At 53.6% G+C, this 13,096-nt stretch overlaps 1 protein-coding gene across 1 annotated transcript in view; it reads left to right on the top strand.

Moving 5' to 3' along the window:
* Positions 1 to 11,285, top strand: part of SETD2 (SET domain containing 2) — a 78,713-nt gene extending 67,428 nt beyond the window's left edge. The window contains exons 17-22 of the mRNA XM_006770565.2: positions 1,372 to 1,500; positions 2,419 to 2,558; positions 5,724 to 5,835; positions 8,242 to 8,322; positions 10,041 to 10,142; positions 10,471 to 11,285. Coding sequence (XP_006770628.2) covers positions 1,372 to 1,500; positions 2,419 to 2,558; positions 5,724 to 5,835; positions 8,242 to 8,322; positions 10,041 to 10,142; positions 10,471 to 10,632 — 726 coding nt within the window. The 3' untranslated portion in view covers positions 10,633 to 11,285. The remainder of the gene's footprint in view (positions 1 to 1,371; positions 1,501 to 2,418; positions 2,559 to 5,723; positions 5,836 to 8,241; positions 8,323 to 10,040; positions 10,143 to 10,470) is intronic.
* Positions 11,286 to 13,096: the final 1,811 nt, after the last annotated feature.

The raw sequence follows: 13,096 nt of genomic DNA, 5'->3' as shown, positions 1-13,096 counted from the left end.
GTGAGGAATTGACCTCCAGGCCAATTGGCTGTGAGAATCAGCTATGTCTGCGGTGGGAGAACTTCTGTGCTGGAGACACCCCTCTGGGGCTAGACTTGCTTCGATGGGGCTTTGGTGCTCACTGAGTCTGCTCCCTGAGTGTGTCTTTTATGGTTCCATGGAGCTGCAAACTGGATGGTCCCACTCTGACCTCTGGATTTCCTGGCTCCTGGATCTCTAGGGAGGTGCTAATCTAGCCTTTGCCTGAGGCTATACAGCAAAAGCCTTGCTGCAGGGCTTCGGCGGGCTGGGTCTCCTGGGATCAACAGGGTGGGGCTAGCAGTTATGGCTGCTCTCAGTCTTGCCCTCAGAGGCTCTGCTTCTCAGTGTCCCGGTAATTGCTGCAAGCCCCTTGGAGAGAAAGCTGCGCTCGAGTTCCAACCGATGCCAAACAGTCCCAATTCTCCCATATGAGCCTGGGTCCCTAGAGACTTGCCTGAAACTGGAGCTCAGAGCCTGAGACTCCCTCCCGATTGAAAATGACAACCTTGCCCTCAGCCACCAGCACACTCCGCATGTACCTACGCACCTTAGTATTTTACTTCTGTACTGCGCCTCCTCTGAGTCTCAGTGTGCTTTTCTCTTTCCTCCTAGTTGTAGAATTTCCCCTCAGCCAGCCTTCCTGTGGTTCTGGATGATGTCCGTTCCGTCTTTTAGTTGTATTTTTGAAGTGGTTGTTCGAGGCAGCAAACTCCGGTGTTTACCTATGCCACCATCTTGGTTTCTCTCTTTCTTTTTTCTTTTAATAATATATTTTTATTGATTTTAGAGAGGAAGCTGAGAGAGAAATAGAAACACCAATGGTGAGAGAGAATTCATTGATCAGCTGCCTCCTGCACCTAGGCATGTGCCCTGACCGGGAATTGAACGGTGACCTCCCAGTTCATAGGTCAACGCTCAACCACAGCCACACCAACCGAGCTTGAAGATATTTCAAGACTGTGTTTATATTTGCGAAGTTAGCTTTTGTGTAATTTCAAGTTGCCTGAAGGGGATAGTCATTTCCTACAGCTTCCCCGCAGCCAATGGGGAGATTTGACAAGCACGTGCTGTTGAAATATTAATCACAAGTGTATGCATCATTGTGTTATTTCAGTGATATTATAAACCGGTTTTCCCTTTTTATTGCTGTTGTTGGTTTTGGCTCTGGCATTAGCACATGATTGCCAGCGGATTTGGGTAGATACCATAGAACCCTGGAAAGTGTTCACTTTCTCTTTACTTGTTGACACTATACTTACAGGTGGAAGATGATGCCAACGTGGGTGTTAATTGCTGCTTTATTGGAGCTAGAAAAGTACACATCATGCATTTCTGCATTTTATCTTTCAGAGTTATGCCCAGCCGAGTCTGCAGTACCTCCAGGGGCAGCAGCTCTTCTCAGCTCCAGGAGTGGTGGTCCAGCCAGCCGCCGCCGTGACGACGGTCGTGGCGCCAGGGCAGCCTCCGCCCTTACAGCCAGTAAGAAATCTTCCGGCCGACAAAACGCTCGTCGTTTTGGTTTGGCTTTTATTTTTGTTTTGTTTTTAATTTGTAACTTAAACTGACTGGCCTTATATTTTTATACTTTGCTATGAATTTCTGAAGTAATACTTTTTTAGACTAGCTATTATTTATGATGCTGTAGGATACTATCCTAGACGACATGAACTAGTATAGTGTAGAATTGAATGCTGTGCACTGTGTACTGAGGGGAGCTTTTGGTATTCACCATCTGTAGAAAGATATGGTGAAACCTTGATGAAGGGTTGTTTGGGGAGGAAATGGGAAACAGGAAGCTGGTCTTGGAAGCAATTGAGAAACTAACAGATTCACATGATCAGAATAGCAGGTCTGATGACGGCTCTTGAACGACCTGGCGAGTGCTGGTGGCTGTAGACAGGGAAGGGGAGAGGGGGACCCAGGCTGCAGGGAGGAAGTCAGTGAGCACTCACAGCAGGGGTTCGAGGGCTTGGTATGTGCTGGGCCCTCCTTAGCTTCTTAATACAAATAGAACATTGCCTTCCTGTTATTAGAAGTTGATATTCTGCGAGTTGAGGATCACGATGAATGATATTTACTATCATGAAAGGTACAGATGAAGAGTTTGGGGGAAAGATCATTCCCAGGTGGGGGAAGGACTAATAATTTATTAAATATTGAATGACATGCAATATGAAGTGACACCAAAGCGTGGGGGAAAGAGGCCGGATACAGGACTGCAGGAAGGGAAGAGGTGGGACCTCAGCAGAGAACAGGGCTGTGCGCAAAGCAGCAGCCTGAGACCCGCCTGCACTGCCAAGAGGAAACGTTCTACTCCCGCCCGGGTGCCAGGCTCCTCGTGAGCTGCCCGGGCAAAGGGAAAGCTGGACGAGCCGTTCTCGTGTGCGTGTTTTTTAGCCTGAAATGGTTGTGACAAATAATCTCCTGGACCTGCCGCCTCCCTCTCCTCCAAAACCAAAAACCATCGTCTTGCCTCCCAACTGGAAGACGGCCCGCGACCCTGAGGGGAAGATTTATTACTACCACGTCATCACCAGGTGAGGGGCTGCTGGGTGTCTCATATACCGTAGGCTTTGGTCCTTTCCAGGTGTTTTGGTGTATTTTTGATTTGCAAAGCTTTTTTGAAGAAAACAAAGGGGTTTTTAAAAAATGGTAACATCATCATTAGTGTAGCTATCAGGGGTCAGGGGTCATGGGCAGACCCCTTCTGTAAAAGACCAGACCAGCCCTGGCCGGTGTGGCTAAGTGGTTAGATCGTCAGCCCTTGGAACAGAGGGTTGTGGGTTCGATTTCCGGTCAAGGTCATGTAGGCTCCCTCTGTTGCAGGCAGGATCCCTGGCCCTGGTCGGGGCACATGAGGTAGACAGCCGATCGATGTCTCTCTCACATCAATGTTTTTTTCTCTCTCTGTCCCTCCTTTCCCTCCTCCCTTCACTCCATTCTCTCAAAAAAAAAAATTATAAAAAATATCCTCAATGAGGATTTTTAAAAAAAAGACCGGATAATAAATATTTTAGGCATTGCTGGCCCTTTGTCATGACTACACAATTCTGCCATTGTTGTATAAGCAGCTATGATAATACATAAATGAATGGGCATGTCTTTGTTCCAATAAAGCTTTATTTCCAAAATAAGCAATGGACCAGATTTGGTCTCTGAGCCATAGTCTAATGACGCCTGCTATATAAAAAAATCAATTTATCTTTTTCTTAGAAATTAAAAAAAAGTGTATTTTAGACAAGACAGCTGTGAATTTGTGTTTCCTCTGAGTATGTGTGTGGTTGCACTCATCGGTATATAATCTATATGAATTGTTTGGGTGCATGTTTTATAATTTGCAACTACATTGTTTTTAATGCTTGCTTATATTTTGTTGCAGGGGTTAGCAAACCATGCATCTATGGCCCACTTATTTTTGCAAATAAAGTTTTTTGGGATCACAGCCACACCCACTTATTTAGGAATTGTCTGTGGTTGCTTTGATACTACAGTGGCAGAGCAGAACAGTGATTGCAGAGACCACAAGGCCAAAGATATTACTCTCTGATTCCTTATAGAAAAAAGTTTGCCAACCCTGCTCTCTTGTATGGCCTCGCCAAATTTTATTTAAACCCACCCTGATTGATGGGTTTTCACTATTTTATATGTAACGCTAACCCTGGACATCCTTAAATACTCATCTTAGTACCTTCTTCAGTTAGATTCTTAGAAGTGGAATTGTTGGTGAAAAGAAATATACATTTTAGTTCCTTTCTTTTCTCTTTTTTTTAGTTACACATTTTAAATTGATAAATAGGCGACCATTAAAAAAATTATTTGTACCAACTTAGACTCCCAAAAAAGTAAAGAGGTGCGTTTTTCATCATGTAGGTTCTTTTAATCTTGTGTGTCTATTAGGTGAGAAATCTTATTTTCATTTACACTTTTTACTGAGATGGAGTGTCTTGTCTTCATTAGATTATTGGCAGTTTGTATCTTTTGTGAATTTGTTTTGGTCTTCTATCCTTTTTTGTCTTTTTATCAAAGGTATTGCAAGTATATTTTTGTTTGTAGTATCTAGTGACATAAGGAAGTTTAAAATTTTCATACAAGTATTTTCCCTTTAGAAAGGCCTTTGTTTTTCCTATAAAATACTTCTATAAAAGAAGCCTTTATTATATTACTAACTGAAAACATAGTGATTTAAAAAAACCATTGTTTGCAAATTTTATCAGAACTTTGTTTTTCAATATCAAAGCAAACTTTTTAATGTATTATCACTTTTCCAAAAAGAAAAAGCTTGTATTTCTTATTTACATGGTACTTTTTCCAAGTTTTTCCTAAGTTTTCCTTAGCTAGCATCTGAGCGTCATACTTCTTTCTCTGTTCACTTTCCGTAATAAAGCCACAGCTGCTGGTGTTTCTTTGGGTACAGTAGAAATCTTGAGCCCATTTTCATTTTTAAAATATATTTCTGTTGATTTCAGAGAGGAAGGGAGAGGGGGAGAGAGAAACATCAATGATGAAAGAGAACCATTGGTCAGCTGTCTCCTGCAACCTGGGCCTGTGCCCTGACCAGGAATTGAACCATGACCTCCTGGTTCATAGGTTAATGTTCAGCCACTGAGTCAACGCCAGCTGGCCTTGAGCCCGATTTTTTATTTTTTACTTTTTTAGTTTTCGTTAATTCTCATCTGAGGATATTTTTCAGTTGAATCTTAGGGAGAGTGGAAAAGAGAGGGAAAGACAGAGAGAAACATCGATGTGAGAGAAACACATCGGTTGGCTGCCTCCTGCATGAGCCCCTACCAGGGCCCAGGCTGGGGAGGAGCCTGCAACCCAGGTACGTGCCCTTGACCGGAATCGAACCCAGGACCCTATGGTCCGCAGGCTGAGGCTCTATCCACTGTGCCACACCGGCCAGAGCTGAGCCCATTTGAAAAAGAAAAGTTGCGTTGGTCAGAGGTAAGCCCGTTTTCACAGCCAGTCACCTGAACACGGATTCCATCAGGGGCCTCTCGTGTTGCTGGCTGAATGGTGTGGGGTGAAAGCAGGGATTTCAGTGGCAGAGCCTCCTGGCAGAAACGTTACAGCGTCTCGGGCTTTTCACATACGAAGTGATTCCCCTTAAAGCATTCCCTGTGGGAACTGACTTCAGAACATGAATTCCCTCACTTCCAGTTGTTGCCTCGCAGATCTAGCTTTAAGAAAAAATCTTTGTCTACTTATTTTCAGAACAACGACAAACACACACGGGTTAACGCTTCTTTTTGCAGTCAGTGGAAGATATTTTCAGACTTGGGCACCAGTCTGTAGCCTGTAGGTCTTTTCCATGCTGTCAGTCCTTAAACCAAAAGGCACAGAGACAGCCAGAGGCTCCTAAAGCAAGGAGGCGTTCCCACCGGTCGGGGTCCTGAGCAGGTGCTGGGGCGGTTCTGCCCGGGGCCTACCGAGCTCCTCTGAGGACACAGCCGGGCGAGAGACAAAGGGTTTGGGTGTGCTGCTCTCCGACACCATTGGCTACAGAAGAACCGTGGGCTCAACAGTCTTCTCGGAGATAGGATTGTCGTTGCTGGGAAGATGTCAAAAGAAGGGCTCTGTCTCACGGCGCTGCCTCGTTCTGTTGGTGGCTGGGATCCTGCATGGATGTGTGAGCAGAGATGCCGGGCCAGAATTCTCCGTGTTCTGGCCATGACAGCGGGGCTCTCCTTACCTCCTTCTAGGCAGACTCAGTGGGACCCTCCCACGTGGGAGAGCCCAGGCGACGAGGCCAGCCTTGAGCATGAAGCTGAGATGGACCTGGGAACCCCGACATACGATGAAAACCCCATGAAGGTGGGTGTGGCTGACGCCTGTGTTTCCTGGTCGCTTGGGATTCTGTGCCTTGTCGTTTCGTAGGGCCGGTAGCCGCCTGTTCTCGGGTTCTGTTCTCCTTATTGGTTCTGGAGAATCACACGTGTAATAAATGCTGGGGCGGGGGTAGGGGCAGCTCGGACATGCTGACCACAGAAGTGTGGTCTGTAGAACAGCAGGGAAGAGCCTGTAATTGCTGTTCAGCTGCTCTCCCTCCCGTCTCTCTCGGGACACATAGCCTTTTAGGGCAGGACTCTCAGTGAGGCTCAGGCGTGCTCCTCGGGATGTTTGACAATATTTAGAGAGATGACTGGTGGTTGTCGTCGAGGGGAAGCTACTGGCTGCTAGGGATTGAAGGCCAGGAAACCACTAAAACATGAAATGCACAGGAGTGCCCCCTTCCCCGCCCACATCGCTGTTTTAAAGTAAGAGCACCGCCCCCCTTCCCTTCCCCCACCCGTGGGTTTCTGGAATCTACACGAGACCTCTTGTAGCCCCCAAGATGCTCCCGACCCGTGAGGTCGCCTGTGATGTTCTGGGGACCACTGGTCCACTCATGTCTTGTCTGGTGCTGAAGGGTTTCTGACTGGCAGCGGGCATTTGGGAAGGTCACTAACACTTAGTCTTAAGTCTCTGAAGGCGTTCACGTCGCTCTCCATCAAACTGTCCTTGACTCTGACTCTGGCTCCTGGGATTGTGTGAGCGTTAGCCAGTTTCCGAAAGTATTCTCGTGCCGTTGGCAGACCACAGACCACGGGGGTGTGGATGTCAGTACCCCAAGAGCACTCCTTTGGCTCTCGGTGCCCATGCTGCAGTCTCAGCGCCTGGCCGTTGAACAGCCCCTTTCTCAGTCCCAGTAGCACCGCACTCGACGGGCCCCTGGTCTCCCGACAGTGCTCCGTGGACTGTGCCCTGTAACTGTTCTCACAGCCCGCCCTCCCCAGCCAGAGAACCAGAACGCTGCTCAGCGCGCAGCCCGTTCAGAGGGAGCAGGTTCCTGTTGGCACAGCACTCCTGTGAGAGCCGGGCCGCCCTCCCTCAGGGCGTTCGGTCCTCCCTGCTCTCACTGCTCATGTCTGAGGCCCACAGAGAGCTTGGAGGGTGTGCTCAGTGTCCGCCGCTGTTCGGGCAGTTTTCCATCCCTCGCTACCTGAGGTCTTCCTGTGAGGCACGCCCGGCCTCTAGTCCTGGAAAAGTAAACACAAAATCCCAAAGCAGAGCATTTGAAAATAGATTGCTTGTCGAGTTGTTTTATTTCCTGACAACAGAGGTTGATCTGTGTGTTCTTTCTCTCCCTCCTCCCCTCCCCATCCCACTCCCACTGCCACAATGGAAACTGTAGACCTTTCACAACAAATCCGAGAAAGCTGATTGTACCTAGTGCAGGGGGGCCACCTTCCGCAGGAGCCAGCCCCGGGAGAGGCCTGGCTCCCATCATCACCTTCATTCTTGGTGGACATGGAGGGGTCGCAGCTGGGGTGGTTGGGAGAAGGCAGTTCTCTGCTGTGAGTGGCAGCAGGACCAGGACGTGGCTGTCATACCAGCTGCAGCTTCTACACCCGTCGGAGTGACTGCTCAACGGGGAGCGCTCGTGGCCGTCCACAGAAAAGTGTGTTTGCCACGTTTCCACGGAGAGGGCGGCTGGTGGCGGGCAGTATGGGCGACGGCCTTGCATGGAGGGGCTCACCACTGAGCAGTGCTGGCTGGAGGGACGTGGCCGCTCCCCCCGGCGCTGCTGGAAGGGACTGTCCCGGGGGTGTTGACCTCTTACCAGCCGGGGACCCAGGCACCTGTGTCTCATCATCTGCTCATCTGCTCACTGACTGGCACAGCCCTGTCTTCTTCCCCCGGACTCCTAGTTTCCTCTGGTCTTTGCATTTCTGAACTGGAATCGCACCCTCCCAGGAGCCTCTCCTGCAGTCTGGCCAGCGCTGCCTCGGGGGAAAAGGGAGGCGTATCCAAGGGGGGTGGGAGGACTGGGGAGAGGACGTGTGTGTGGGAACCTCCCGATGTGGTGAAAGGTTCCAGAACGTGTTTTCCGTTGTCCTGGAACCCTGGCGTGTCAGTAGGAGAAGTGGCGCTCAGTGAGCTTCGGCCTGGACAGTGCTGGGCGCTGAGCGTGGGGCAGTGAAGCTCGGGGCATCTGAGTGGCCCATTCCCAGCAGAGAACTGGGCTCTGAGACAGTAGAGGTTTTCGCTCCCTCACGGCCGCCGCGCTGAGTGAGGGTAGAGACCTAGGACTTGGTCCGTCGGGGTGAGGGCTGAGCCAGGTGCCTCCGGGCCTCGTGCCTTAATGCCGAGAGGCCAGAAGTGGGGAAGGGGTGCTGGAGCAGCAGGGCGTCACGGTCTGACCTCGTCCCAGCATTGCTGCTTTCTCTCCGTTTCTAGGCCTCAAAAAAGCCCAAGACTGCGGAGGCAGACACCTCCAGCGAGCTGGCCAAGAAAAGCAAGGAAGTGTTCAGAAAAGAGGTAGGTCTGGTGGGGGTTGCTCAGCTCCATGGCTGTTGAAACCGGTCTTTCCTTTCCCGTCCTCAGCACCCACAGCTCGTCCCCTCGCCTCCGCCATTCAGCTGTGCAGCTGCTGTGATGGCGCACGGCATGGCCTTGCACTTGGGTGATGAGCACTTCCGTGCCCACTGTCTGATTCCGTCCACGCGGCCCTCGAGGTGGGCAGGGAGGAGCTGTCAGGCCTTGCGGGCGGGAGCAGGAACCCCTAGGGCTCTGAGAGGTAGGTGCTCCACAGAGACTTGAACTCAAGCCTCCTGGCAGTCGGTTCTCTTTCTGTGACACCTCACGGGGCTGCCTGATCCTTAGGGGCTGGAGAAAGCAGCTCTGCTCTGCTCCCAGGGTTCCAGCCCCAGGACACCAGCTGGTCTGCCAGGGATCTGGGTTCGAACACGCCCGGTTTCCTGAAGGGACTCTGCTGTGCTGGCGGCTGAGTGAAGAGGGCGCTGAGGGTGTCGGTGTCGGGAGGCAGGTGGATGGGGAGCGTGTCCCTCAGGCCTTAGACGTACAGGAGAGAGCCGGCAGGGTTTCTCCAGGGAGCTGTGCGCGGCCATGGCTGTGCCGGGCGGGCGGGGTGTTGGGAGATGCGGCTGAGCAATCCCGCGCTGCTCCACACACGGCCTGTGTGGCTCACGGGGAACCGGTGCAGGGCTTTCAGCGGGAGATGGATTGAGGCAGAGTATGGAGGCCAGGAGGCCTCATAGACAGAGACCCCTTTAGTCTCTCACGATCCCTGTGAAATGATCGGTGTTTCAGCTCAGCCAACCAGCAGCTGGCTACTTCCTTCGTGCCGGCTGTGCGATGGGGCGTTGTTCTCTGGCTCGGAAGGCTCACTGAGCTTGGAGGGCGGTGGGCCCTGGGCAGTGCTCCCTGATGAAGTGGCTCTCGCTGGCCGCCTCACTCCCTTTGTCCCTGGGGTCTTGGTGCCATGGATACTTCAGAGGTTCTGTGTCTGGGTCTCCTGAGAGCCACTGGGCAGGACAGACACCGAGAGCTCAGAGGACACAGACGTTGTATATAGAAGAGGGTCCTGCCCAAGGCTTTCCCCGCCAGCTGTCATGCTGCGCTGCCACCTCTTCACGCAGCTGCGGTGTGAACCCGCCTGCTCCACGCAGCTGCGGTGTGAACCCGCCTGCTCCACGCAGCTGCGGTGTGAACCCGCCTGCTCCACGCAGCTGCGGTGTGAACCCGCCTGCTCCACGCAGCTGCGGTGTGAACCCGCCTGCTCCACGCAGCTGCGGTGTGAACCCGCCTGCTCCACGCAGCTGCGGTGTGAACCCGCCTGCTCCACGCAGCTGCGGTGTGAACCCGCCTGCTCCACGCAGCTGCGGTGTGAACCCGCCTGCTCCACGCAGCTGCGGTGTGAACCCGCCTGCTCCACGCAGCTGCCGTGTGAACCCGCCTGCTCCACGCAGCTGCCGTGTGGTTCCACCTGTGCCTCACAGCCCCTGGCAGCACTGGGTCTTCTCTCTGCGCTGTTTCTGGAGCCAGAGGACTCAGCTGCCGCCTCTACACTAAGGAAGTGCCCTGTGCTCGCTGAGCCCGGGGCCTGCATTCCAGTTGCATAAAGAGGATCGCTTTCTCCAGTCCCTGCTGCCCCCCCACCCCGCCCCCCTGGGCTGACCTCATTGTGACCTCTTCCTTCCTGGATGTTGAGCGTGTGTTCTCTCTGCTGCCTGCAGATGTCCCAGTTCATCGTCCAGTGCCTGAACCCTTACCGGAAACCAGACTGCAAAGTGGGGAGAATCACCACCACCGAAGACTTCAAGCACCTCGCCCGGAAGGTACTCTCCCCGCCGTGACTGGCAAGTTGTGGGCAAACTAGACCTAAGAGGCCTCTCCCATCGGAAGTGGGTTTTCCGGCCTGATGCCCAGGCTGGGTGCCCAGGAATGGAGGGAAGGTTTGAGAAGGAAGGGCCCTACCTGAGTGTAGTGACTCTGAGAGACTTCCAGGGCTGAGCCGCCCCTCCTGGTGGCCCCAGCACCAGCCGCCCCACCCTGTCTCCTGGTTCACCTCCCAGTCTGGTCAGAGGGCCCTGAGGCCACAGGCTGGCCTTCGCTCCAGTCGTGTCCCCTCTGACTGGCGGCCTGTTCTCTCCTGCGTCCCGACAGCTGACTCACGGCGTCATGAACAAGGAGCTGAAGTACTGCAAGAACCCGGAGGACCTGGAGTGCAACGAGAACGTGAAGCACAAGACCAAGGAGTACATCAAGAAGTACATGCAGAAGTTCGGGGCTGTTTACAAACCCAAAGAGGACACGGAACTGGAGTGACAGGACCGGGCGGGCGGCGAGCAGGCTGGACAGACTCGGCGAGGAGCCTGCGGCCTCCTGCCCGCCTCCGCCACACCGTGCTACTGATGCCCCCTCACTGGGACCCGCCTGCAGGCCCTGGGAGCCCAGCAACGAACTCAGTCTCCAGCAGGCGGTCCCTGGCCATGAGCTGTTGGGGGAGGTTAGAGGCCATCAGAGGCCCGGGCCCAGGGAGATGCTTCCCTCGGACCCTGGCCAGGCCTGACCCCTCTCACACCTGGGTCTCCTCCTTGGCGGTGCTGTCAGCGCACGGACCATGCGCATCCCCACCCACCACCTCTACCCTGACGACCTGTATTATATTTTAATGTATATGTGAATATATTGAAAATAATCTGTTTGTTTTTTCCTGGTTTTTGTTTGTTTTTTGTTTTGCTTTTAGCCTTTACATGCTAGGATCACAGGAAGACTTTGTAAGGACGGTTGAAGTTCTCCTGCAAGGTTTAATTTGTTATCATGTAAATATTCCAGAGCAGGCTGCCTTGTGGTTTCGGCCAGCCTTGTGCTATGTTGATAAGATTGATTTACTGCTTAAAATCACTTTACTTTATCCAATTTTTACTGAACTTTTTATGTAAAAAATAAAATTAATTAAAGAACTTGGTATGTGTGTTCCCTATGAGCGAGGTGAGCATGTCTGTGTCTGCGGTTCCTGGAGGAGAAAGGAGAGGAGTGCGGTCCAGAGTCCCCTGAGGTTGGAGTTGGCCGTGGCCTGTCCTCAGTCCCAGGGGCTGGGCTGAGGCAGTGCTTGCAGGTGACTGACAGGCCCTGTGGCTGTGCTGGGGGCGGAGTCACTCAGCGAAGGCGTGGCCGGCGCCTCCCTGGCAGGGACTTCCCTCCAGAGACAAGTCCACCTGGCACGGGGCCTGGACACTAGACATAGGACAGGTGGGGACCCCGAATGTGGGGCGCAGTGCACAGGTGGATGAGTGGGCATCTGGAGGAGACCACGCCCCACACGTCCCTATCTGGGCAGTGAGGAGAGCCAGAGGCTTCAGGCCAGCTGGGGCCCATCTGCAGAGTCTGGTCCATCTCTTCCTCACAGCAGCAGTGCCCCTGGGGGGCAGGGGGGGTGTGGTGGGTGCAGCGCTCACTGCCTGTGGGTGCACCTGGGCTCCTAGCTCTGTGCTCAGCCCTGAGGAGCAGGAATCAGCTCCTTTCTGATGAACAAACAGGTGAGAGGGGCAGTTACTCATCTCCTGTCCTCATATGAGAGGAAGTGTTGACACGGGCAGAGAAAACCTCTTTCCGTCATAATCACTGGGCGTTGGACCTGCCCGCTCGAGTGCATGAGGAGTGTCCGCATGAGGAGTGTCCGCGGCCAGATCACCGTTGCTGACGCCCAGGCTCCAGGGCTCAGGTTCCCAAGGCACCGGGCGGTGCACAAGGCACCGCTGAAGAGGAAGGAGTCCTGTTAGTTTGCCACACTGTTGGCTTTTCCACAATCTTTTCCCTTCCACGTGCCCCGGACACCTTCAGGCTCCAGGCCCCAGTAGTGAGGAGGCTGCCAGCTCACTGGGAGCGTTCCTGCCAAGCCCATCCATGGTCAGCGAGGCCACTCCCTGCTGACGTGGGTGTGGTGTCCCCAGGGCCCGTCTGATTCTAGCTGTGGGACTGCTGGGTCTTCCTGCTTTCTCTCCTGGTTATTGCGGCCCCGGGGTCATCTCACGATGAATGTGGCGTAGTCCCTCCCCCCTTCTTTTTAAATATATTTGTATTTATTTCAGAGAGGAGGGAAGAGGGAGAGAGAAACATCGAGAGAATCATTGATGGGCTGCCTCCTGCACGCCCCACACTGGGGGTCCAGCCTGAAACCCTGGCCTGGGCCCTGACCAAATTGAACCGTGACCTCCTGGTTCATAGGTCACCAGTCCGCCCGAGCCAGGCTGGCCAGGCAGTGCCTTCCCTGTGAAGGAAGAGATTGGGGGTCGAGCCGCCCCAAGAGCTGTTTTTCAGGACCAGCAGCAGCAGCTGGTGAACTGGGTCCTCAGTCTGTGCCATCTCAGCAGGGGATGGGGCCGGCCCTGGGCCCTGGACCATGACAGCCCCACGTCTCCTGAGTCAGTTTGGGGGCGGCGGCTGGGATGGTAGCCGTCAGTCCTCCCTTGGCAGGCCTGTCTGCTGCCGCAGCCCTCGCCCGAGGCGGTCACCACACTGCCTGCCTCTCCCTCCAGAGGGAGCACAGCGTGAGCTGGAGGCGGCTGGGCTGCGGCTGCCTGTCCTCACCTGCCCCTCAGGTGGGTGGGGGACCTGCCAGCCCTCGGCTCGTGCGGACAGCACATACGCAGCGAGGGAAGCACGCTGGCCCTCCCTCTCCTGAGGCCGGAGTGTGGGCCTGGGAACTGCGGCCTTTCTCCCTTTAGTTCGAGAGGTAGGTGCCCAGAGGTCCTTGGGGACCAGCCTCCCCACCCTACCGGTCGCCGCC

This window comes from Myotis davidii, unplaced genomic scaffold (assembly GCF_000327345.1).
Source record: "Myotis davidii unplaced genomic scaffold, ASM32734v1 scaffold663, whole genome shotgun sequence".
In the NCBI taxonomy this organism is placed as follows: domain Eukaryota; kingdom Metazoa; phylum Chordata; class Mammalia; order Chiroptera; family Vespertilionidae; genus Myotis; species Myotis davidii.
The sequence above is the reverse complement of the archived record's forward strand: the minus strand, read 5'-3'. Positions and strand labels throughout refer to the sequence as shown.